This window comes from Eptatretus burgeri, chromosome 12 (genome assembly GCF_056783735.1).
Source record: "Eptatretus burgeri isolate ZD-2024b chromosome 12, Ebu_testis_v1, whole genome shotgun sequence".
NCBI classification, from domain to species: domain Eukaryota; kingdom Metazoa; phylum Chordata; class Myxini; order Myxiniformes; family Myxinidae; genus Eptatretus; species Eptatretus burgeri.
The window spans coordinates 32,780,736-32,806,871 of record NC_140972.1 but is presented as its reverse complement, the minus strand read 5'-3'; the positions used below and the strand labels follow the sequence as shown (position 1 = coordinate 32,806,871).

The 26,136-nt window shown below is 43.4% G+C and overlaps 2 protein-coding genes across 9 annotated transcripts in view; one reads left to right on the top strand and one right to left on the bottom strand.

Annotated features, from left to right (window-relative positions):
• LOC147015374 (uncharacterized) overlaps positions 1-2,356 on the top strand; it is a 44,739-nt gene extending 42,383 nt beyond the window's left edge. For all 8 annotated transcript variants that reach the window (XR_015050311.1, XR_015050312.1, XR_015050310.1 and 5 more), the window contains 2 exons: positions 1-421; positions 928-2,356. The exon at positions 1-421 is cut by the window's left edge and continues 474 nt beyond it. The gene's annotated coding sequence lies outside the window, so the exon portion shown is untranslated. The remainder of the gene's footprint in view (positions 422-927) is intronic.
• A 4,041-nt stretch (positions 2,357-6,397) lies between these two features.
• On the bottom strand, positions 6,398-25,636 carry LOC147015373 (protein GVQW3-like). The gene is made up of 2 exons (XM_085850043.1): positions 25,360-25,636; positions 6,398-8,149 (listed from the first exon to the last, which is right to left on the bottom strand). The coding sequence occupies exons 1-2, from the start codon at positions 25,417-25,419 to the stop codon at positions 7,709-7,711; spliced, it is 501 nt and encodes a 166-aa protein (XP_085706169.1). The 5' UTR covers positions 25,420-25,636; the 3' UTR covers positions 6,398-7,708.
• Between the last annotated feature and the right edge of the window lie 500 nt (positions 25,637-26,136).

Here is a 26,136-nt window from a genome sequence, read left to right as displayed (position 1 = left end):
AAGTACACAAAGAAGACAAAGAACAAGGAATAACAAAAATCCAGAGGAGCAGAAACTCTGCAACATCAAGAAGCAGGTCAAAAAGCAAACACAGCAGCAATGACTGCTTCCAGAGCAACTAAAACTTCTCAACAGCAAAAAGCAAGACAAGAATCAAATGCAGCAACAATGACTGCATTCTGTCCTCCCGAACCTGTGATCTCCCAGTCATTGTGTTGTACTTCAGTCGGTCGTCCATACTATCTGGTTCAAGAGGACAGACACAGTGAAAGCCGATGAAACCTTTGCCGCCCGTGTGGAGCGGGACCATCGCCGTAAAATACAAAACACACAGGAAATGGCGCTCTGTGTTGAGGCGCGGCGGTGATGGTCATGTTTAACCCTCGACCAGACAAAGATCCCAGGAGTTAAACACGGAAAGGTAAGCTTTGGTCTTATTTGCTCTCTCCCACATGTCTCTCCCTTTCTCTTTCCTCCCGCACACTCTTCTCCCCCCCTCCCCACCCCTCCTTGTCTCTCTCCATCTCTCACCCCTCTCTCCCCTTCCCATCTCTCTACCCCCTTGGTATTCCCGTCAGTAAAGCGATGGTTGGTATTTGCTCATACATATTATACATATTATCTATACTAATAAAAGGCAGTGTGTGTGTGTGTGTGTGTGTGTGTGTGTGTGTGTGTGTGTGTGTGTGTGTGTGTGTGTGTGTGTGTGTGTGTGTGTGTGTGTGTGTGTGTGTGTGTGTGTGTGTGTGTGTGTGTGTGTGTGTGTTCTCCATAACTGCAAAACCATAAAACCTAGCAGCCTGAAACTTTGCATCCATACCAAGAAAACTCCAAGGAATTGCAAGAGTGAAAATTGGGTGTTTGGGTTAATTAAAACACCTATTTTGAAGTAAATTAACGGCCTTATTTAATTATATCCTTCATCAGGTGATCCTTGGCCACCTTGCCGTCTTGGGTCTTAAGGCGTTTCCTGGATAACCTCCCTGGAGTCTGAAGCCATCATGTGTTTTGGCCTGCTCAACCATGCTCTGACTGAGAACAGGCTCCAATGATTTCTTCACGAAAAAGTTTTTTTTTCACTTTCTTCACTCATATTATCGAATGCCTGTTCATCATAGCTATGAATCGCTGGGTGTAGTGCAGTCCTTATAAACGCCTGGATAAGTCAGTGCTCATGGCTTTATTTAATTTGCGAATATGAATTACTGAGAGAATCTTTCACGAAGCATTATTACAAAATGTAAACTCAAGATTGGAAAGTATCAGCAGTTTCTACTCCAAAAAAAGTGTTGATTTGTCTAATTCGGACATTGCACGGGCGTTTCTGGGTGCAGAGTTGTATCGACAGCAATTGGTAATCGCTTGCCAAGCCAGGCATTCCATTGGAGTGCTTGCTTGAGTGCTTAAGCCACTTACCGAGCTGTGCAGTACAGGTCGTGTCCCGATCAGGATGTGCAGTCGACAGTTACTGCAAGGTAGAGGTATGTATACAGTACACACAGACGTGGTACATATGGGTATATTTGGATCTGTACGGACTCTCCGCGAGTGTGTGGACATGTCATGCATGTTACGGGTGCCGTGGTGGCAAAGTCTCATCCCTTATCTTATGGAGGTTCATTCAGGTTTTCCTTTGTCCTCACGCCTGTTTCTAAAGCATTTGGTTATCGGACTTGCTTTACAAAGATTATACGTTTCCCTTTGTGAGTTTCAAAGCTAAATTTATTTGATAACGTCCAATTTGAGACGTTTGCCGTATGAACGTGTTTTCTAAATTACCAAGCCAATTTTTTTTCCACCCGTCACACGCAGCTGTTTGTAAAGAATAACGTTTGTGAACATCTCCCTGAAACATCTTAATAAATATAACGTTGTTTTTTTGTGAAAGATACTCAAGGATACAGTAAGTACTGCAGTTGGTTCCTGAAATCACTCTAACTCCAATCTCTTGATTCCCGAAAAATTGCCGATATCGGCCAAGTGTGTGTGTGTGTGTGTGTGTGTGTGTGTGTGTGTGTGTGTGTGTGTGTGTGTGTGTGTGTGTGTGTGTGTGTGTGTGTGTGTGTGTGTGTGTGTGTGTGTGTGTGTGTGTGTGTGTGTGTGTTACTTGGTGCTCATGTGTGCAACGACACATGAGCACCAAGAGACCAAGTAATGATAAATGATGATCTTGACAAATCGTGACAATAAAATTTTGAGAAATGTTTGTTCATTCACGAGCATCAAACCACATCATTGCATCCCATTTCATTAATTTTCTTATTACGGTTTGAATTTGGAACAGTAATTTGTGGACATCCTGTATATGAATGAAAACAATCAGAATTGAATCTTACCATTCAAAATACTCGAAAGTACCAATAAATACCACAGTAAGAAGTTGAAGAGCGAATTGGAAAGCAAATAGGTCTACCGAATGATTCAGGGTGATGACAAATGGTAGATGAGAGGAAATGACATTGCGTGCAGATGAGGATTGAAGGAATTGGTCTGTTGGATAAAGCTCATGATGTCACTTAGCCAATAGAGTCACACAAGAGCGGTACCTTGCATATCGGATAAAGGTCGCTGCAGATCTGTCACTCTGTGTGTGAATCCATGCGAGTGGAATGGAAGCTAAACATGTGTTTTTGAAACTTTTCGTACTTTCCATCCAATACGGGTTTCAACAATACTAAAACGGGTCCGCGGGTTTAAAGAAAGAAGAAGGGTCAAACCCACAAAATACGGGTCACTTGCCATGTAAGTGAATGCAAAGTCTTGTCAATGGGAGCAAAGAAAGTCAGTAAGTTTGAGGAAGATGAAAGCGAGATCAAAATAAATTCTGTCACAAGGTTCGTAAACAATGGCTCATCCCGAATCCATGGAAGAATGATCCGAACATACTTCCTGACAACAGAGTACAAGCTGAGAGAATGCTGTTTGCTACAGAGCAGAGATTATCAAACAATACTGAATATATTGAGGCATATGATGTGCAAATGAAAGAAATGAATGAGGTGAAATTTTCTCGGAGACTGTCTGAAGAGGAAATTAAATTGTACATTGGCCCAGTGGACTCCATCTCTCACCATACAGTGTTGAGACCAGAGAAGAGGAGTACACCTGTCAGAATTGTCTTCAACTCATCTGCTGTATTCCATGATCACTATTTAAATGATTACTGGATTAAAGGACCAGATCTGCTGAACAGATTGTTTGGAGTCATTCTATGGTTCAGAGAGAATGATATCGCCGTATGTGGAGACATCTCTGAAACGTACCACAGATGTATCGATTCCCCAACATTATCAACATGCTCATCAATTCCTGTGGAGGAATTTGCAGACAGATAAGAAGCCGGAAGTGTACGTCAAGACTGTACTTGCCTGTGGTGACAAGCCTGCATCAGCTATGGCTCAAACGACACTGAGAAAGACAGCAGAGGAGGGAGAAAGGAGGTATCCAAATGCTGTGCATGTCTTGAAGCAGAATACTTACTGTACATGGATGATGTCTGCGACTCAGTTCTTACAGTAGCAAAGGCACAGAAGCAGACGGATGACATGGATGAAGTGTTGGCAGATGGTGGATTTGAAGTTAAAAGGTGGCTGTCAAATGAGCCCTTTAAGTGAGGATGCCACGTTGAGAAGCAGGGTGAAATAAAGCTGCGATAGAAGCCTTGACTGGACTGGAGTGGAGTAGGTGCTGGGAAAGGTGTGGAACCATGATAAAGATATGTTCTCATTCAGGGTAAAGGTGAACGTGAACGATAGCCCACATGAAGACAAACCAAAGACCAAACTGAAGCTGAGAAAGTGGTGAATCCAAAGTGAAGTTACACGCATCTTTGACCCAATAGGATTTGCTGCATCGTTTCTGGTACGAAGATCGGGATGCAACGGCGGTGGCAACTGGGGCTAAGTTTGGATGAAGAGCTTCCGACAGCAGAGCAGACTGAGTGGATGAAACTATTCCGAGGGATGGAAGGCCTTAATGATGTCACATTTCAAAGGTGTTTCACTCCACCAACATTTTTTGGACTTGCGACTGGATATTTTGGGATGCATCTGAAGATGCTTTTACTGCCTGTACAGTATCTCAGATGGTGTCTCCTTAATGTTGAATATGATGTCAGGTTCATCATGGCAGTCTAGAGCAGCACCACTGAAGAAGCTGACCATGCCAAGGCTTGAGTTTGAAACTGCGTTCATGGATAGCAGACGACACAATCATCATGGAAGAATTACAACTACAGATCGAAAAGGTTGTCATTCTGTCAGATAGCATGATTGTGTTGGTATGGATTCACAAAGAAGGAAGAGGGTTCAAGCAAATTGTATCTGCAATAATGGGAGAGATCCAAAGTAGTTCAAATCATGGAGACATGTGCCCTCAGAACGGAATCCAGATGATGACGTTTCATGAGACATACTTGCTCAGCTCGTCCGTAGCAGATGGAAGCACGGACCTGACTTTCTTCACTCACTGGAAGAAGACTGGCCAAGGGAATTGAAGGAAATGGCACAAAATCCAACAGACGTCTGTGATAGTTGACCAAGATGCAATTGACTGCAAAAATATTTCCAGTTCGAGAAAGTTGAAGGGAATTACTGCCAATGTACTGAGTTTTGTGTACAAACTGTGGGCTAGATGTCAGATGAAGGCATGATGAAAATGCTGCAAAATAGTGATGAAAAAAGGGACTTCGCAAACTTGCAGGAGTTGCAAAAGGCTGATCGTTTCTGGATCAAGGAAGCCCAGAAGACCTTTTGACATAGTCTCGATAGGGGTGAACCCAAATTGCTGAGCCCCTTTTGGAATGACGAGGGAGTCATCAGAGTTGGTCGGAGGGCAGATGAGTCCTTGATGTCCGATGAATCAAAGCATCCAACACTACTTCCGCATAGCCATCGGATATCTCTCCTGATTAACTGTCAGATGCACCAGTATCAAATCAAATGAACAAATGGTTTTATTTCTTCCAATGTATCGTGGCAATAAGCCAAATTTGCACATGATTTCCATAAAACTAACATGCAGAGTATAAAAAGGTACAGAAATCTTAAATGTGCTTACAAATTGGTGTAATAAGTAAAACGTTCGAATTTGCTTCTTATTATAAACTAGAAAAGGTACCTGCAATGCCGGGTCCCTCCCCGTGCCTCCTCACACCCCACACCCTCTGGACTCCCACCCCTTCCCCATGACAAGTGGTGGCTTGTGAGTTTGTAAGTTATGAATTATGAGAAAGTGACTGTTTAAAACCCATAGTAAAGTGTATCGTGGTTTAAAAACAAAAAATGATCCTATGAAGTTTTGTTGCAGTTAACCTTGGTAGCTCAGAGAAGGAGCACCACAAACAAACATAAATCTCATTTGCTTTTATGAAGAAGATAACATGGCTTCAAGCTCCTAATTAAATGAAATAACATCTTAAATGAAGGCAGAACACACAAAAAGGGGAAATAATGCGATGTTGTGTTTAAAAAATAAATAAATCACACCACATGACATCGTGGGGTCCACACTTTGTGCTTTGATCCATCGACCAGTTATGACAAAGGAGAAAAACCTTTGGTGGCATATACACTTTATATATTGCCTTTGGCGGCCAGAAAACAGATGTCAAGGCCAACGTGTGGTAGCTTAAAACCTTCCCCATATTCTGAAATACCGGCACCCAAAAGTTGAGGCTGCTAAATGTTATGGTTCAACAATGTAAGAGTAATGTACAAACAAACAAACAAACAGAAACACTTTAGAATATTTCAACGTTTCCAATGCAAAATATGTGTCGGAACCTCTACACAGTCCCCCCCCGCCCCCCATGCAGCGCTGGGTACCCCACCCAAGCTGGATCACCCAATCAAGACCGGGTTATTTAGACTTTCGTAAACCATCAAGAAGATTGACGTTTAAAGCTGAAGCAAAAATTACCCCAAGAATGTACTATGGCAATGCTGGGCCAAATGGCCTCATTTCCTTGTTTGAGGTCAGTTTCTTGATTATTTAGATGTACAAACACACAAACGTATGGAGAATTGCCTGGGAGGTAGGGGGGAGGGGGATTTTTATTCTTTTGTCCCTGTTTTTGCACCTTTTTATTTTTGTACCCCCAGCATATTTGCAAATTTTGGAGATTGGCACAGCCATTATTTTTCTATGATTTTCAGACCTACACAAAAATACTGACAGAGAATTTCCTTGTGGAGGTGTAGGGAGTTGTTGGGGTGGGTTGGGTTGGGGGGGGGGTATCTTTAAGCCACGTCCAGATTATGAAGTACCTACATCCAAAATTTGGGGGCTCTTGGTGCTACAGTTCAACCATGAACGAAAAAAACGTACAAACAAACACTTGAAAATATTTATATGATTATGAGCACATTGTTGAAGAGTGTTTGTGGTGAGGCAAGCGTTGCACCAAGTGGTTTTATTAACAAGCAGAACTACAGCTTTTCAGGGCTTGAAAAGAGCCCAAGGAGCTTCACTAAAAACTTCTTCATAATCAAAAACCTGTTGTTTGCCGTTTACAAAAGTGGTCATAGGGCTGTACATATGCTCCGAGGGAGACAATTTTATGGATGTTATCTTCAACACCGAAACCCAAGATTAGAGACAATACATGGCTAACTGTAGTTGAAATTTTCGGGTCTTGAAGAGTATTTGAACAACACTCCACTGCTTTTGGAAAATAAATACAATATAAAACATTTATCGAGCTACAAGGTTTCTGTGTCACCCTATGTAAATAATTGCACTGCTCATTTGCTGCAACAAAAAATAAATAAAGAAACAAAAGTTTAATAAAGCCATGGTTCAGCTTGAATGACTGTCAAAGACTGTTCAATTCGTCGAGCAGGACGGCCAACTTCATGTAATAGGAATCCTAAGCAGCAGGATGCTGTGAACGAATTACTTCGAGACAATGGTTCGAATTGTCCAATATCTCAGGAATTAGAAATGTTTTTCAGACATTTATCACCTCCAGCTGAATAGCCACGATGATTTGTCACAGATACGTACATTGTTGTTTTATCATTTACACAAAAGTTGATTGCTTTTGTGACTTCCCTGATTGTTTTGTTGTGTTTCGCAAACAACACTAGAATGTAGTGTGGACGAAGATCCACCTCATGGAACAAGGCCAAATCGGAAAGAAATGACCAAGTCACGTCACAATCACGTGATGCATGTTTTCCACACAAGACATACCCACTAAAAACTAATACTGCCACTGCCTACCAAGATTCACCCTCATTGGCTGGTTAAAAACAAAAGCTTGTCATTGGAGGAAAAACTACAACGTGCTGTCACGTGATTATCATTGGCACGCTGCCTGCAAGAACATCCAAAAGATATATCATCATGATGGACTATTTTAAGTGTGCTTTAACATGACAATACCAACAGGAAGTTAGGCATCCCAATCACAGTATATATATATATATATATATATATATATATATATATATATATATATATATATATATATATATATATATATATATATATATATATATATATATATATATATATATATATATATATATATATATATATATATATATATATATATATAAAATATTAGCTTCCTGGTGGACATTTCAATTCACACAGCCGCTTAGCATATTGGGGCAGTAAAGGTAAACAATCGTTTTAACAGTTTACACTGCACCCTGACAAGTTGTGCAAAAATTTACGCTCAATCTTCGTATAAAATAATTGGTCAAAGAAACTGATGAATTGACTCGATAGGTTGATGGCAATCATCTTCATCTGGTTCTTGAGGAACCCATCTATCAGACACCTTAGCCATTGCCAATTCATCTCGTATGATGGAGTACGCGCTTCCGTACGACATTCCACACTGCAAAGCAACTTCTCGGACATTCACCCGCTGGTCTTTCATAAGCAATGCTTCAACCTTGGCAATCGTTTCAGGAGTGACGATGTGTGATGGTCGGCCAGACCGGGGTTCATCTTCAATCGAGTCACGGCCGTGCTTGAATTCAGATGTCCATTTCTTCACCGTGCTGAAAGCAGGGCCGGTGCTGCCATACACTGCCATCATGCGTTTATGGATGGTTTTTGCAGTGACGCCTTCCTTAACCAAAAACTTGATGACTGATCGATGCTCCAGATGCTCCAAATTCATCACACATTGCACCTGGAACAACATACCCGTGAAACTTATTACCAATTAACAAGTGGTGAACAATGACATGGTGAAATGCTAACCAAACGATAGCAGAGCGTTTGCTCACAAATAACTCAGCCATTAGGTGATGTAAAAATAAAATAATTAAAACAAGGTGTTCTGGAAAAGTTGTGGCATAATCATAGCATGAAATGTCAAGTGGTAATCAAAGCGATGGAAAATCATCATTGCATCTGAGGATGAAATCAACATAACATTAATGGAGGTATGCTAACCGCTATGGGAAGTGATAAGAAGCTGACTTTTCGGGCGGTAACCCTTTGGCTGAGTTAAAGAGAGATGGAATAGGGGTAAGGATTGATATAAGATCGGAGTGTCAGGGAGCATGGGGTTAGAATAATGATTTGACAAGGAAGAGCAGGGTTTAGGGGTTAAAAGGCAATGAGAATGGGACTGGGAGGAAAATAAATAAATTTATATTTGTACCTCCACCACCGAAGGTGAAGGAGGTTATGTTTTCACCCCTTTCTGTCTGTTGGGTCACCGAAATAGGTGACCCTTATTGTCAGTAATTCTATCTGTTTGTTTGGATGTTTGTTACTTCTGAAATCTAAAGATTTCGTAAGTATATTTATCACTTCCGTTTCTGTTTGTTTGTTTGTGTGTTTGTTTGTGTGTGTGTTTGTTTGTTTGTTTGTTTGGAGCCACGATAACTCGAGAACGGAAGAAGCTACCAATGTCAAATTACACCACGTGATTCAGGAGGGTGATGTCTAGTGCTGATTAGATTTTGGTCAAAATCGGTCAAAGGTCAAGGTCACAGTGAGGTCAAACAAAATTCTGTAAATGAATGTGGAGATATGGAGTATTTTTGCTTCGCTCGACGTTACGAGTTCGTTTTAACTTCGATTTTAATTTTGTCTTCGGTTTTTGCGATCGCTTAGGACGCCTAAAACTCGGTTGTCGAAATTCTGGAAAAATCGGATGTTTTGGAGACGTTTTAAGGTTGTATAAAAAATATATATTTCACTCAACGCGTCACGGGTCGTCCCATGATGCAGTGCGCTCGAGCAGACGCGTCGTTGAGTCACGTATGGTTTTGCGTGTGCGCACTGACGGTGTTTTCGATAAAGATGGTGTTTAAAAGTCATTTTTTATCCCAATAAAGGTTATCGTCGCATGCCTGACTCGCTGAGCCGTCGGATTATGTAAAGATTGTTGGTGGAATGCCGAATATTACGGTTTTGTGACTTTGATAAAATAATATTGAATAATTGCGCGGAGAAATGGAGATTTTTGCTTTGCTCTATGTTACGAGTTCGTTTTAACTTCGATTTTAATTTTGTCTTCGGTTTTTTGCAATCGCTTTGGACGCTTAAAACTCGGTTGTCGAAATTCTGGTAAAAATCGGATGTTTTGGAGACGTTTTAAGTTTGTATAAAAAATATTTCACTCGCGCGTCACGGGTCGTCACGTGGTGCAGTGCACTTGAGCAGAGGCGGCGTTGATCACGTGAAGGTTTTGCGTGTGCGCACTGACGGTGTTTTCGGTAAAGATGGTGTTTAAAAGTCATTTTTTTATCCCAATAAAGGTTATCGTCGCATGCTTGACTCGCTCAGCCGTCGGATTATGTAAAGATTGTTGGTGGATGGCCGAATATTCCGGTTTTGTGACTTTGATAAAATAATATAAAATAATTGCGTGGAGAAATGGAGATTTTTGCTTCGGTCGACGTTACGATTTTTGATTGTTTGGTACAGAATCATCGTAGAAACTTCTGGTTTGCGTCGCTGCCTTCTCGAGAGACAGCTTTTATTAGACAAGGTCAGAGGTCAAGTTGACTATTTCGAAAGCATCAGTCGATGACTGCTTGTTTGGATGTTTGTTCGTTTGTCATCAGCATAATTGGTAGTAAACGTGGGCGGATTTTGACCAAACTCGGGTGGTAGGTACATCTTATAACGTAGTGCTTTGGAAATTGTGATGGTTGCTTGGGACGCTTTGGTTCCCTAGCAACAACCGAAAAACCTTCAAAATCGGTACCGTTCACGCGAAATCAATTCCGAAAGCCATTATCCCACGTAGAGTTATGACATTTGGCACGAATGATCTTCAGGTGATGCTCTATCAAATATATTCTGGCTTTTGTGATATATGGAATACTTTACCCGCAGCGCCCCCTACAATGAGGGTATGCGCGAAAATTGGCGAAGATTGAAGGCCCCCTAGCGACTAGGTGAGTGCATCGATACAAATGAAACTTTGCAGGTTCATGGTACTCAATGAGTACTACAACTTTTCCGCAGGACATATTGACCGATTTCGCTTAGGTCAGGGGTCAAAGGTGAATTGGTGCAAAAATCGATAATATGCGAGAGCTGGAGGTGCCTTCGCACCAAATGCTACTCCTCCTAGGGTTATGGTCGGATGGTCATGAAAATTCACAATAATCGTCTGGAATACATTGTGCACAAACGATTGAGCCGGATTTTCGATTGAGATCTTTGTTCAGCCAGAGCACCCCCTCAAACTTTGGGGATTTCTGATTTCAAACCGCATTTTCGGTACCTTTCATTCAAATGGATCAAATCAAATTCAACCGAGTAGTTATCAGTCGATGGAACTGGATGAGATTTGAGAGGCATAATCTTAAGGTGATTCCCTATCCGCTATATGACATCCATTTTGCTCTATATCTTATAGTTTCCATGCTCAGCGACCCATCGCCGCCTACCGGCTTGTCTGTTTGTTACTTATGAAATCTAAAGATTTCGTAAGTATAGGCCCGGTCACACCTTGACGTTTTAGCCAGCGATGGCAACGTATTAAAATGTATGTAAAACGCTGGCTTACATTGAACTTTTGATGTTTTTTTTTAAAGATTCAGACGTACTCATAGCGACTTGGTCTTATGTATAACGCATTGGTAACGGACACAGAACGTTTCGTTGTGTTATAGATAACTTATACCAACGAATGCTGAACCTGTTGTCGGCCTACACAACCGATGCCCAACGATAGTCTAACTTAGGCATAGTGCGTTGCATGCATCGCCGACGATGTCGTGACGTAGCCTATTAAAAGGCTGACGCACAACAATTCGAATCATAACTGCCGTAGAAATGGAAGTGTCAACATCGCGGTCACACCTTGGCGATCTTGCCAGCGTATGCCGAACTAAGAAAAATGTGTCTAAAACTTTGGGGCACGTCAAATACAGCATGAGTAAGTTTGGTATACGTGAGTAGAACGCTAAAATACGCTATCATACGTAGTAGTAAGTAGAGTACGTCAAGAAATTTTAAACATGTTCAAAATTTTACGACGTACTCGGCATATGACACACGTTCCGCATGCGATGGGGATAAGTTTTACACACGATATGTGGACGCTTGCACACGTCCACAAAGGCTACTTATAAGCAACTCATAAGTCGAAACACGTCGCGGTAATGTCTTTTTTACGCGAAACTTATTTCTAACTTATGTTTGACGTGCTTTGAACCAATTCTTTACGTAGTCCCAACACACATCGACGTATGTAGACGTATTCCAATGACGTCTTCCGGTCGACAAAAAAAAAAAAATTAACGTGTTTCTAACTTACAACTGCCATATAAAGACGTGTTCCCAGCGGTTTTGGGAATTGGTATATAAAAATGCTGCTCATAAAAGGGGAACCCAACAGTGTTTTCGAGTCCTTTTTGAGTCCATGTCCATGTCAGCAGTAACAGTATCACTATCAGTATTAGTATTAGTATTAGTAGTAGTTTGTTCGTGTTGGCAGTAGTAGGTGAGTGTGAGGGGGAGGGTGTGGGTTATGATGGATCGTCCTTGCGTTTAACGATTTAAATGATAAACTCAACGATTTAAATGGCTGCATCTCCACTCTTGAAAGTAGATGCTTGCGCTCAACAATTGGATTTTTTTTACACTCAACGACTTTTAAACGGTACCACTCAACTATTTTCATTGTTTACAATGAACGATTTAAATTGCTGTCACTCGCCTTTGTTTTTTGACGCTGGGGTTTGGAAATTTTAATCGTTTCTATTGAACGTGCTAAATCGCTCAAACCCCACTATTGAAAGTAGACACTTGCGCTCAACAATTGGATTTTTTTACACTCAACGACTTTTAAACGGTACCACTCAGCTATTTTCATTGTTTACAATGAACGATTTAAATTGCTGTCACTCGCCTTTGTTTTTTGACGCTGGGGTTTTGAAATTTGAAGCGTTTCTTCTGAACGTGTTAAAACGCTCAAACTCGACTATTTTAAATAGACGCTGCCCATGGACAATTGGAATCATAGCCAAGCTAGACATCGAAGTGTGAACATCCTCGTCATGCCGAAGAAAAGTTTGAAGAATGCTGCAAATAAGTGTCCTGGCCGTGGCCGTGGACGCTGACGCAAGGACGATCCATTATACTGACGTCTTTCAGCCTATGAGTAACTTAAAAGTAACGTCTGTCGATGTGTGGCAACGATCGCGTAACGTGCCAACAACACGTTAATCATAGGTTAGAAATAAGTTTCGGGTACGCTAAACATTACCTCGGCGTGTCTCAACTTATGATTAACTTACAAGTAGCATGTGTTGACGTCTGTCAACGATCGCAGACCGTGCATACAACTTGTGGCCAGCGTAGCGGAACGTGTGAGTCATACGCTGGCATACGTCGTGAAATTTCAAGCATGAAAAAATTTGAGGACAACCAAAAAGTACAACGTTTAAAGCCAACGTACAACGACGTATGGCAGTGTTTTTCAGTGTGCTCTCAATGTTAACAAAACTTACCCATAACGTATTCAACGTGTGCCAGCGTTTTAGAAAAAAAAATTCAAAAATCGGCATACGTTGGCTAAAACGTCAAGGTGTGACCGGGCCTTATATTGATCACTTCCATCCTCTGTTTGTTTGTTTGTTTGTTTGTTTGTTTGTTGGCACGATAACTCGAGAACGGAAGAAGCTACCAATGTCAAATTACACCACCTGATTCAGGAGAGTGATGGCTGGCGCCAATTAGATTTTGGTCAAAATCGGTCAAAGGTCAAGGTCACAGTGAGGTCAAACATTCGATTTTTGATGGTTTGGTACATTATCATCGTAGAAACTTCTGGTTTGCGTCACTACCTTCTCGAGAGACAGCTTTTATTAGACAAGGTCAAAGGTCAAGTTGATGATTTCGTAAGTACCAGTCTATGACTGCTTGTTCCTTACGAAATCTAAAGATTTCGTAAGTATATTGATGACTTCCGTCGTGTGTGTGTGTTTGTGTGTGTGTTTGCGTGTTTGTTTGTAGGCACGATAACTCGAGAACGGAAGAAGCTACCAATGTCAAATTACACCATGTGATTCAGGAGGGTGATGGCAAGCGCTGATTAGATTTTGGTCAAAATCGGTCAAAGGTCAAGGTCACAGTGAGGTCAAACATAATTCCGTAAATTCACGTGGAGAAATGGAGTATTTTTGTTTCGCTCGACGTTACGAGTTCGTTTTAACTTCGATTTTAATTTTGTCTTCGGTTTTTGCGATCGCTTCGGACGCTTAAAACTCGGTTGTCGAAATTCCGGTAAAAATCGGATGTTTTGGAGACGTTTTAAGATTGTATAAAAAATATTTCACTCGAAGCGTCACTGGTCGTCCCATGATGCAGTGCGCTCGAGCAGACGCATCGTTGACCCACGTAAAGGTTTTGCGTGTGCGCGCTGATGGCGTTTTCGATAAAGATGGTGTTTAAAAGTCATTTTTTTATCCCAATAAAGGTTATCGTCGCATGCCTGACTCGCTGAGCCGTCGGATTATGTAAAGATTGTTGGTGGATGGCCAAATATTATGGTTTTGTGACTTTGATAAAATAATTGCGTGGAGAAATGGAGATTTTTGCTTCGGTCAACGTTACAATTTTGATGGTTTGGTACAGAATCATCGTAGAAACTTCTGGTTTGCATCGCTCCCTTCTCAAGAGACAGCTTTTATAGACAAGGTCAGAGGTCAAGTTGACGATTTCGTAAGTACCAGTCTATGACTGTTTGTTAGTTTGTTTGTTTGTAGGCACGATAACTCGAGAACGGAAGAAGCTACCAATGTCAAATTACACCACGTGATTCAGGAGGGCAATGGCTAGCGCTGATTAGATTTTGGTCAAAATCGGTCAAAGGTCAAGGTCACAGTGAGGTCAAACATAATTCCGTAAATTAATGTGGATAAATGGAGTATTTTTGCTTCGCTCGACGTTACGAGTTCGTTTTAACCTCGATTTTAATTTTGTCTTCGGTTTTTGCGATCGCTTCGGACGCTTAAAACTCGGTTGTCGAAATTCTGGTAAAAATCGGATGTTGGAGATGTTTTAAGATTGTATAAAAAAATATTTCACTCGACGCGTCACGGGTCGTCATGTGATGCAGTGCGATCGAGCAGACGTGTCGTTGAGTCACGTAAAGGTTTTCCGTGTGCGCGCTGACGGTGTTTTCGATAAAGATGGTGTTTAAAAGTAATTTTTTATCCCAATGAAGGTTATCATCGCATGCCTGACTCGCTGAGCCGTCTGATTATGTAAAGATTGTTGGTGGATGGCCGAATATTACGGTTTTGTGACTTTGATAAAATAATATAAAATAATTGTGTGGAGAAATGGAGATTTTTGATTCGGTCGACGTTTCGATTTTTGATGGTTTGGTGCAGAATCATCGTAGAAACTTCTGGTTTGCGTCGCTTCCTTCTCCAGAGACAGCATTTATCAGACAAGCTCAGAGGTCAAGTTGACGATTTCGTAAGTACCAGTCTATGACTGCTTGTTTGTTTGTTTGTGTGCAGGTGGTATTTCAAAAAGTTGTGGATGAATCCGGATTAAACTTGGTGGACATGTTGGGTGTGTGACAAGGGAGAATTGATTCAACTTTGGTGAAGATCCAGGTCCGGATCTGGATACGATAATTATAATACTTAGAGATTCTTCACCATTGAGAGATAGGGCCAAAAACGATATAGTACTGTATAGCATGATGTTTCAAACATGTATCTGGTCCGATATGTTCTGGTGGATCAGGCATTGCATGGTGGAGGTATGCGCTCTACTGAGTGCCCTTCTAGTTATGTTTGTGTACCTAATATATTATAAATGAACAAGAAATTAGAAGTGCACTCGGTAGAGCACATACCTCCGCCACATAATGCCTAATCCATGAGAACATATTGGGCCCAAAACAATTTTGAACTTCATCGACGCGCGTGTAGAAATGCCACAAAAAATAAAATCAAATTTTTTTTGAAAAAAAAAAGTTGCAAAATTTTGTTTTTTTTTTCTCTAACAATTTTTTTTTGGGGGGGGCGGTTAGAAATCACTTAAAACATGTAGAAATGCAAAAACAAAAATTCAAATATTTTTTCAAAATGGCCACCATAGCGGCCATATTGGACATTGGAGCAAGTCCAAAATCTAATGGCATGATCCTTTGACCATACCTAATCCCCCCCACCAAGTTTCGTCGAAATCCGTCGAGGAGTTTTTCCGTAATACTGTTCGCAAACAAACAAACAAGCAGTCATAGACTGGTACTTACGAAATCGTCAACTTGACCTCTGACCTTGTCTAATAAAAGCTGTCTCTAGAGAAGGTAGCGACGCAAACCAGAAGTTTCTACGATGATTCTGTACCAAACCATCAAAAATCGCAATGTCGACCGAAGCAAAAATCTCCATTTCTCCACACAATTATTTAATATTCTTTTATCAAAGTCACAAAACCGGAATATTCAGCCATCCACCAACAATCTTTACATAATCTGACGGCTTAGCGAGTCAGGCATGTGACGATAACCTTTATTGGGATAAAAAAAATGACTTTTAAACACCATCTTTATCAAAAACACCGTCAGCGCGCACACGCAAAACCTTTACGTGATTCAACGTCACGTCTGCTCGAGCGCGCTGCACCACGTGACGAGCCGTGACGCGGCGAGTGAATTTTTTTATGCAATCTTAAAACGTCTCCAAAACATCCGATTTTTACCAGAATTTCGATAATAATCGAGTGTTTAGCGTCCTAAGCGATTGCAAAAACCGAAGATAAAATTAAAATCGAAGTTAAAACGAACTCGTAACGTCGACCGAAGCAAAAATACTCCATTTCTCCACATGAATTTACGGAATTATGTTTGACCTCACTGTGACCTTGACCTTAGACCGATTTTGACCAAAAGCTAATTAGCGCTAGCCATCACCCTCCTGAATCACATGGTGTAATTTGACATTGGTAGCTTCTTCCGTTCGAGTTATCGTGCCTAAAAACAAACAAACGCACAAACAAACACACAAACAGAGGACGGAAGTCATCAATATACTTATGAAATCTAAAGATTTCGTAAGTAACAAACAAACAAGTAGTCATAGACTGGTACTTACGAAATCGTCAACTTGACCTCTGACCTTGTCTAATAAAAGCTGTCTCTGGAGAAGGTAGCGACGCAAACCAGAAGTTTCTACGATGACTGTACCAAACCATCAAAAATCGAATGTTTGACCTCACTGTGACCTTGACCTTTGACCGATTTTGACCAAAATCTAATCAGCACTAGCCATCACCCTCCTGAATCACGTGGTGTAATTTGACATGGGTAGCTTCTTCCGTTCTCGAGTTATCGTGCCTACAAACAAACGCACAAACACAAACAAACAAACAGATGACGGAAGTCATCAATATACTTATGAAATCTTTAGATTTCGGAAGTAACAAACAAACAGACAGGGGTGAAAACAGCATCCTCCGTCCATCTTCGATGGCGGAGGTTAATAAAGATTATATTATATGTGGGGAAAATGACATGCCCAAATCAGGAATCAAACCCAGGTTCTCTGGAAAACCATACCAGTGCTCTGCCATCTGGGCAACCCACAGGTTGAATATGCAATTCTCCCTACCCTTGGTACAGATGGCAGAGCACTGATCAATTTTTCTAGAGGACTTGGGTTCAATGTTTCCCATGTATATGTATATATATATATATATATATATATATATATATATATATATATATATATATATATATATATATATATATATATATATATATTGTTACGGCTGTGGAAATTCGCATTCCACCATGAAGGGCCCGTAGGTGAGATATCTCTAAGTACATGTGTAGTTAGCCCCAAACCCGTTGTTTAGAGGGAATTTATGTGATTTATTCGGGCTGCGACGCTTTGAGATAGCCGTTTTTCTGTTCTATCTTTATTTTGAACCAACCACGTCTCAACCGCCATCACACAACAACCACCAACCACAACCAAGCTTCACAACAACCACAACCACACCTGCCTCTCAACAACCACGCCATCCTCACCACTCCGCCAGCAACCGTCAACATCTCCACGAACACAAGGGGAACAACAACAACTCCCACCCCGATTTCTCTGGTAAACAAGAATGATGGTTGTAAACTCAACTCCCGCCCCGATTTCTCTGGTGAACAAGAATGACGGTTGGAAACTCAACTCCCGCCCCGATTTCTCTGGTGGAATGTCCCCCCTCCCCCCCCGCGTGCCGCGAAGGGAGGGGCGGGGTGCCGGGGAAATAAAAGGGCGCACGGAGGCGCCGCTAGGAGGAAGTCAGGTCAGAGGAGGTCAGGGCGGTCGGTGAGAGTGTCAGTGTCAGTGTCAGTCGGCGGTTCATGGTCTTCTGCCCGTCTGGGTTTTGGAGAAGCGGTCCGTAGAGCGACCCGCTCGTTGGAGCTTGCAGTCGGTGGAGAGTCTAGACGTCGCGGAGGGGACGCGGACTGGAGGTGCCGCTCTGCCAGCTGTGTCGCGCGGACCTGCGCGTTCGTACAAGGAGCGCCGGAGAGAGCTCGCCCACCATCGCACCGCGAGGGTGCAGGTAACATGCATCGGTCTCGTGGGACTCGTTCGGTCTGCCAAGTCCCACGCCATAAAGGCCCACGGGTCCCGTCTGCCCCCTTGTCTTTGAGGGTGGCCTTTTCTTTTGTTTTCGAATTAATGTTGTTGGCGCCGTCTGTAAAGTAGAACTGTATAAGTGTTGCCGTGTGTACGCGTGAGTCGGTTGTATTACATTTGCTTTTTTGTGCATTATTGTTTTAATTGCTATATGTGTGCTCTCCGTGTGTCGTGTAAATAAAGTGCTTGCATGTTGAACTGTTCCCGTTTCGCTTTGTCTTTTCTCCATTGACTCTCCATCCTGCTTCACGTAAAGGGTTCGTAGCAGGTGCAAGATCCCGGTAATTAATCAGAACCGTCGAGGTCGAAGATAACACCGCTCGGTTATCCCGATAGTACGGAACGGGCCGCCCAAGCGGCTCGTGTCCGGAGTCGACCTGCAGTGAGGTACGATCGCCCGGTTTACCATCCGCGTGGGTACTTAGGTAGATCGAGTTTGGCGAACAACCCTATCCTACGCGGGTGGCCGATTGGCACGATTGTGGTGAGGTCGAAAGGCCCACCCGTGACTGGCTCCGGGCGATAGTTCCCAGAGGGTCACGACTGAATTGTCCGTCCGGTGGGCGACGTGCCGCGATTTGAGTCACGTGGCCGTTCGCACGCTGGCGGGCGCGAATTCGCAACAATATATATATATATATATATATATATATATATATATATATATATATATATATATATATATATATATATATATATACTAGCAGATTTTTGAAATCACACTCATTCCCCATGAGGAGTACTTGCAATGTGCCAAGTTTCAATATTTTCCTTTGTGCCGTTTCAGAGAAAAAGAGGTCCAAGGTTTTTCCATTTTTCCAACATGGCTACCACACCCAGTGACATATGACGTCATGATTATCATTAAAACATTCCACACGAGTAGTCGCACCAATGGTGAAAATTTCGTCTCAATCGGACAAGCGGTTGCAGAGAAAAACACGAAAGTTCTGTGTGGACAAAACAAACAAAGAGACAGACAGATAGACAGAAAAACGGACCCAAACGCAATACCCTCTCCGTCGAATAGCATGAAACAACAATCTAATTAGCATTAAATATTGCATGGGCCAAAAACAGCAACACTTTGACGAATGACACACACAAAACGTGACGCATCTGGTTTGGAAAACTCGGCATTGGTGAAGTGGAACCGAGCAGCTCAGATTTCACCATGTACGTGTGAAGAACCCAAACCGGAAGTTTCAACCCAAACGTCAGGCCTGGCCAGCCAGGTCGTCAAAGACTTGGTTAAGCAATTCCCTGGCCAACCACACAAAAACGTGACAATAATTGTGCCCGCTAAAGAAGGACTAAATACAGGCCTTTAGATTACATGCTCGCTACAGTGAGTAATGTGGTGTCCAAAATAAATGCACACAATGAATTAATGTCCCCAAATGGATCACATAGTTAAAACTACAATGACACTCAGTGGGGCACATACCTCCACCAAGCTGAACTGATAGGCCAGATCTGGATCAGGAGCTGAACCAACATTCGAATCTGCTTATTATTGTCACCTAACCAACTCATCCACCTCGTTTTGTCATAACTCGTCCACAACTTTTTGAGATATCACGCTCTACTGTATATCATTTTGGCCCTATCTCTTTCTGGTGAATAACCACTTTAAAAATAAGCGTATCTGGATTCGAATCTTCACTAAAATTGAATCATCTATCCTTGCCACACCCAATCTGCTCACCAAATTTCATCCGAATCTGTCCACAACTTTTTGAGATACCCTGTTCACAAACTGACAGACAAATATGGGTGAAAACATAACCTCCTTCGTCTTTGGTGGTGGAAATAATTAACAATTTAAAAAAAAAAAAAATAAAACAACAACTTCGCAATGTTGTCAAAAACAATTTCAAGTGGAAATGTATGGAAGAGGGAAACGCATGCAACTTTCCGAATGCTATTTGACAGCATGAATTATCGTCACCCACAAAATCCAAATAATCGCTTTCATCAAATGGTGGGGCAAGAATGATATCTTAAAAAGATGACATCCTCTCCAAGTTAGAAATAAATAAGTCACCTGGTCCAGACGCAATCCATTCAAGGATACCGAGAGACTCATATTGAAATACGCCAACAATTTCAAATCGTCTTTACAAACTGATGAAGGAAGGAAGAGTACCTGAAGTATGGAGACAAGCTACAGTGGTACCCACCAACAAGAAAGGAAAAATAAGTAATCCTGACCACTCCAGAGCAGTCAGCTGAACTTCTGTGATCATGCAAGGCAATGGAGAAGTTCAAAAGGAATGTCTTGATTCAGCATCGAGAAGGAAATGACTTATGAAGCCAAGATCAGTGCGGCTTTTGAAGTGGGCGATCTTGTACAACACAATGACTGGAAGTTCTTGAGCAGGAGACCAGAGATCTAGATGATGGTCATAGTAATGACTACATACATCGAGAATACAGTCAAAGCTCGTTACTATGCCACCTCGCTTCTATGCCACTCTCGCTATTATACCACTTTTGCTCGATCCCGACAAAATTCAATACAAAATAAATTTACTATGCCACCCCCTACTCTCGCTACCATGCCACTACTGTGTGACTGTTAAAAGGCACGAGTCGTGAAAAAGTCTGTATTGCGCAGTGCTCGATTATCACACTCACGTCCAAAGGCGAAGCGACGAACTACAGTCCAGCTGCGCACAACATAACTCAATACGTACGCGCATAGTCAGACTGTGTCAAAACACGCGATTCTTCTCCCCGATGCCAGCCACAACAAGCCAATCACAACACGCACAACGACACAAAAAGCGCGAGCATACACACAGACACGCAGGCACACGTACAACAGTGACATCATTTTTTTTCAAATTCAGCCCATAATGTCAGCTCAGAAACGCAAGCGAACCGACTTTACGCTGAAGGAGAAGAACGAGATCATCGATGCCGCGAAGAAGGAGCCGAATCAGTCCAAGTTGGCCAGGGAGATTAGCAAGAAATGGGGCGTCGAAGTTAAGAGAACCACCGTGAAGGGCATTCTCAGCAAGAAGGATGCAATCAAGGCTGCAATCAAAGCTGGATTTCCATCGAAGCGCATGAAGTTGACGCAGGCTCACGACCCGAAGCTTGATGAGGGAGTGCTCATGTGGCTGAAGCAATCAAGAGGACAGAATGTGCCTGTCAGCGGCGATCTGATCAAGGAGAAGGCGATGAAACTGGCCGAGCTGATGCACATCCCAGACTTCATGGCGAGCGACGGTTGGTTGGGCAATTTCAAGAAGCGCCACGGGATCACGTTCAAGACAGTGCAGGGCGAAGCTGGAGCGGTGGATTCGCAATCCCTTCTTGAGCGGCAACAACAGGTTCTCCGGCCCTTACTCGGGCAGTTCTCCGCAGACGACGTCTTCAACCTGGACGAGACTGGACTCTTCTGGCAGCTGCTTCCGAACAAGACCATGGCTTTCAGGGGAGAGCGGTGTACTGGAGGAAAGAAAAGCAAGCAAAGGATCACTCTTCTGGTTGGGGCAAACATGAGCAGCAGCGAGAAGTTCCCTCTTCTGGTGATTGGCAATTCCAAGAAACCCCGTGCCTTCAAGAACAAAGAGATTCCGGTCAAGTACAAGGCGAACTCGAAGGCGTGGATGACGGCGGAGCTTTTCGAGGAGATGTTGCGTGCGTGGGACGGACGACTCGGCCAGCAGGGACGCAGAGTGCTGGTCTGTCTCGATAACTTCTCTGGCCACCCTCCCGAGCTCGAGCTGAACAACATCCAACTGGTCTTCTTCCCACCCAACACGACAGCCAATTCGCATCCAATGGATCAGGGAATCATAGAGAACCTCAAGTGCCACTACAAGAAGCTCCTGCTATGCCGCCGGCTTGAGGCCATAGACGAGGGAAAGGAGTTCAAGTTCACATTGCCCGACGCTCTACACGTCGCCCGGCGTGCTTGGGAGCAGGTCGGCAAGTTGACGATCAGGAACTGTTTCGCGAAGGCCAAGTTCATCGAAGAGGAGATCCAAACTGAGCCACAGGATGCGGAGCTGCCCGACATCTGGGAAGCTCTGCCTGCCGAGGAAAAGATGCACGAGAACGAGGAGATCGAGCTGTCTGACTTTCTCGAAGCCGACGAGCGCCTCGCGACTGGTGGGTATTTCACGCTGGAGGAGATTGCGGAGGAGATTCTGTACAGTGAGGAGCCGGTGGAAAGCGAAGATGACGAGGTAACTGTCGAGGAGGAACTCGTTCCGTTCGAGGAAGCCCAGCGCGCTTGTAGCACTGTCCGGAAGTTCATGCAGCAGAGAAGCGGGAAGCCCGGTGTGATGCAAGCGTGCGATCGGCTAGACAACGAGATGCACGAGATCCGCTGAAAGAAGATGCGCCAGCCGACGATTCTTGAAAGCTTTGTGTGTCGTGAATTTCTCGCCATGCCATATGTTAGAGTGTGAACTCTGTTAGTGTGTATGTTCTCCGTTCGCTTAGCTTATACAACAGTCGTGCCTTTTACTTGCTGGAATAAATTTTGTCTAAAGATTAACTACAGATGGGTAACTTGAGAAAATAAGGCTGTTTTTACAAAATCTCGTTACTATGCCACTCTCGCTACTATGCCACTTTTGCTCGGTCCCGACGGGTGGCATAGTAATGAGCTTTGACTGTATCAAAAAGCATTTGATGGCGTGCCTCACCAATGTTCTCTGTGCAAACTGGAAGCTTACAGTATTGATTAGTGACCCTGTCACAGACGGAGCACAAAATTGGTCCTTCAGTATTAATATACAGATAGAAGATACAATGTTTCTTGTTACATTTTTTGTGTCAAATTCACATTCTGAAGTCGTCAGCATGTGCAGAAGAGGGTTGTACATTGCAAACGCTATTTTCGAGGAGTGGAATTACACCGCTCAGCGGTGACGGTCTGACGACAACAGACATAATGATGTCAGCGAATGACCGATGACGTCATGACGTCCTTACGCCTCTCAGCGGTGACATCACACGTCGCCATGTAAATGAATGTAAAACGAAAAGTGTTTATTCTGCTTCAGAGTTGAAAGTTGACAATTGGCACTATGTGCGATGCACTCTTACAGGTACGAAGTTTCTTTCAGTCCAGGTCACAGTCCCGAGAAAAACGTGACGCGACCGCTAGGAGGAGCACATAATTTGTCCTTCAGTATTAATATATAGATGGTCAGGCACTGAAGTGGACATCGGGATACTTGACAGGAAGATCTCAGAGGGTAACTGTTAATTGGAAAGAGATCAGAGTCTAAACCAGTTAGCAGAGGAATCCCTCAGGGAAGCGTGTTTTGACCAGTATTATTCATCTGCTTCGTCAACAATCTCCTGTAATCGACTCAGACATGAAACAATTTGCTGACGACACGAAACTGTATAGAACTGTAGGCACGCAAACAAATGGCAACTCCCTTTCAATGAAGCCAAGTGCAAAGTAGTCCGTTATGGAAAAAAGAAAACCCAGAAGTTCAGCTATTCAATGACTGGTAAAGATGGACTTCAACAAATCAAGGCCGAGAACTGTGAAAAGGATTTAGGAGTACTGTTTGATAGATACCACTCTGTCCTTCAGTGCCCATACAGCCGATGTTTCTGGATGCACAGAAGCAAAACTTGGTTATCATAAAGAGATCATTCTCAGCACGGCATGGAAACGGTCTACTCAAATTATACACGACAATTGTTCTCCCAACACCGGAATACTGCAACCCTGTATGGTACCCCATGTTCAAGAAGGATGAAGATCTACTTGAAGAAACCCAGCAGAGAGCCAGCAGGTCATTAGCTAATCTCAATCATCTGAAATTCCCAAAAGACTGAAATTCCTGAGACTCCCCACACTTGCTTACAGAAGGCAGAGGACTGAACTCTAGATCTTTAAGATCATAAACGGAATTGATCACATTGAGGCCAATATATTTTTTCCAGAGGGATGAAAGGGTCACGGACGAGAGGATGTGGTGAGAATGAAATGAAGAAACAGCAGTGCAGAACCAATACAAGATAAAATGCTTTCTCGATCAATGAGAACCATTAACAGCTGGAACAGACTACCCAGAGAAGCTGGTCAGGCCATTACAGTCAACCAGTTCAAATCAGCCCTGAAAGGACCACCCCCTGAAGAACATGTCATACCAACGAAGGACTGATGTAACTAACCATCCATCCATTGGGACCATACTTTGTGAAGAGCGTTGGAGCTGCCTGAGCAATCTCCTGGGCTATAGTGGCTGTGGGTACAATCCTGGACGGGTCTTCACTCCGACACAGGATACCAGCAAGCTGGCACTCATTTTACCGACCACGGAAGGATGACAGGCAGAGTCAACCCCACCTGGTATTAATTCAACAGCCGAGTGGGATTTGAACTCAGGATACTAGGATCCCAAGCCCACCACCCCTAACCATTAAGCCAACACCAAGCATACTGATGTAACGAGAAGCAAATAAGCAACGCTTCAAGTCTGTACACACAAAAGTACCTCCACCTCCCCCCCCAACTACACCACCTCCCCCCTCCCCCAACCACGCCACCTCCGCCCCCCAACCACGCCACCTCCCCCTCCCCCAGCCACGCCACCTCCCCCTCCCCCAAGCACACCACCTCCCCTCCCCCAATCACACCACCTCCCCTCCATCCCCCAATCACACCACCTCCCCTCCATCCCCCAACCACACCACCTCCCCCATCCCCCACCCACACCACCTTCCCCCACAACCACACCCACACCACCTTCCCCCACAACCACACCCACTCCCCCCAAACACACCACCTCCCCCAAACACACCACCTCCCCCCAAACACACCACCTCCCCCCAAACACACCACCTCCCCCAAACACACCACCTTCCCCCACAACCACACCACCTCCCCCCAAACACACCACCTTCCCCCACAACCACACCACCTCCCCCCCCACAACCACACCACCTCCCCCCCACAACCACACCACCTCCCCCCCACAACCACACCACCTCCCCCCCCACAACCACACCACCTCCCCCCACAACCACACCACCTCCCCCAAACACACCACCTTCCCCCCACAACCACACTACCTCCCCCCCAACCACACCACCTCCCCCCCCACAACCACACCACCTCCCCCCCCCAACCACGCTTGGTGTACAAAGTAAAATGATTCATCCTCAGTCCTCACACACTCTGGACGTCTTACCAGTCTGACATATTTATTATGAGGCGGATAGAACTGAGTCCTTAAAACAACCCCAACGTACGTTGTTTCATTTTCAAATTTAACCTTACCCTGCCACGTCGCAAAGACAAAATCTTCACTTTCCCGTCAGCCTTGTGGCAAGGCGCCATGACACCTGTGCTCAAAAGAAATATAATGGTGTAAATTTCAGTGTGAAAACATAAACCGCTTTGAAGAAAAGTATGCCTGACAGAAGGGACCACGCTGACAAAGAGGAGGACCAAGATGGCGGCAGTGAGAGCACTTCTCGCGATTTTTTTTTAACTAATAGTTTTCACTTTGTACGATGTCTATAGTAGCACAGAAAACATATCTGAGAAATCGCACTTTACACATTCGTTTCAGGAGTTATTATAATAATATGTATAGTTTACAGACGTGAGAAGAGGAGGAAGTTCCTGTGTGAACTTTGACCACAAATCAGAGATATTAGATCAATATATTACAATACTACAAAATACCAAGATTGCCATTTTTCAAATCAGTCCATTTTTGCTTGTTTTATGTCACTAAATACAAAAAAACAGCGTGTCACAATTAATTACAACAAACAAGACGAATGCACCAATTGAGCTGAATAAACTCGATGATATATCCTAACGACGAGTCGTTCCACTCGGAATGAACAATTTCTTATTTTTACAGCACGGTGACATCGCGCTGTTATATAATTGGCTACTCTGTCCTGTGTCTTCTGTCACACTTATTGTTGGGTGTATTGTGGGCGGAGATTGCCGGGTGGATTGTGGGCGGAGATTGCCGGGTGGATTGTGGGCGGAGATTGCCGGGTGGATTGTAGGCGGAGATTGACGGGTGATTTGTGGGCG

What these genes read in the sequence shown, in the direction of transcription:
- LOC147015373 (XM_085850043.1), bottom strand. Translation starts at nt 25,419, where the DNA reads ATGGCGCCTTGCCACAAGGCTGACGGGAAAGTGAAGATTTTGTCTTTG. An exon ending in TGTCTTTGCGACGTGGCAGG is followed by an intron (nt 8,150 to 25,359) that starts GTAAGGTTAAAT and finishes ATGTTGTTCCAG; the next exon opens with GTGCAATGTGTGATGAATTT.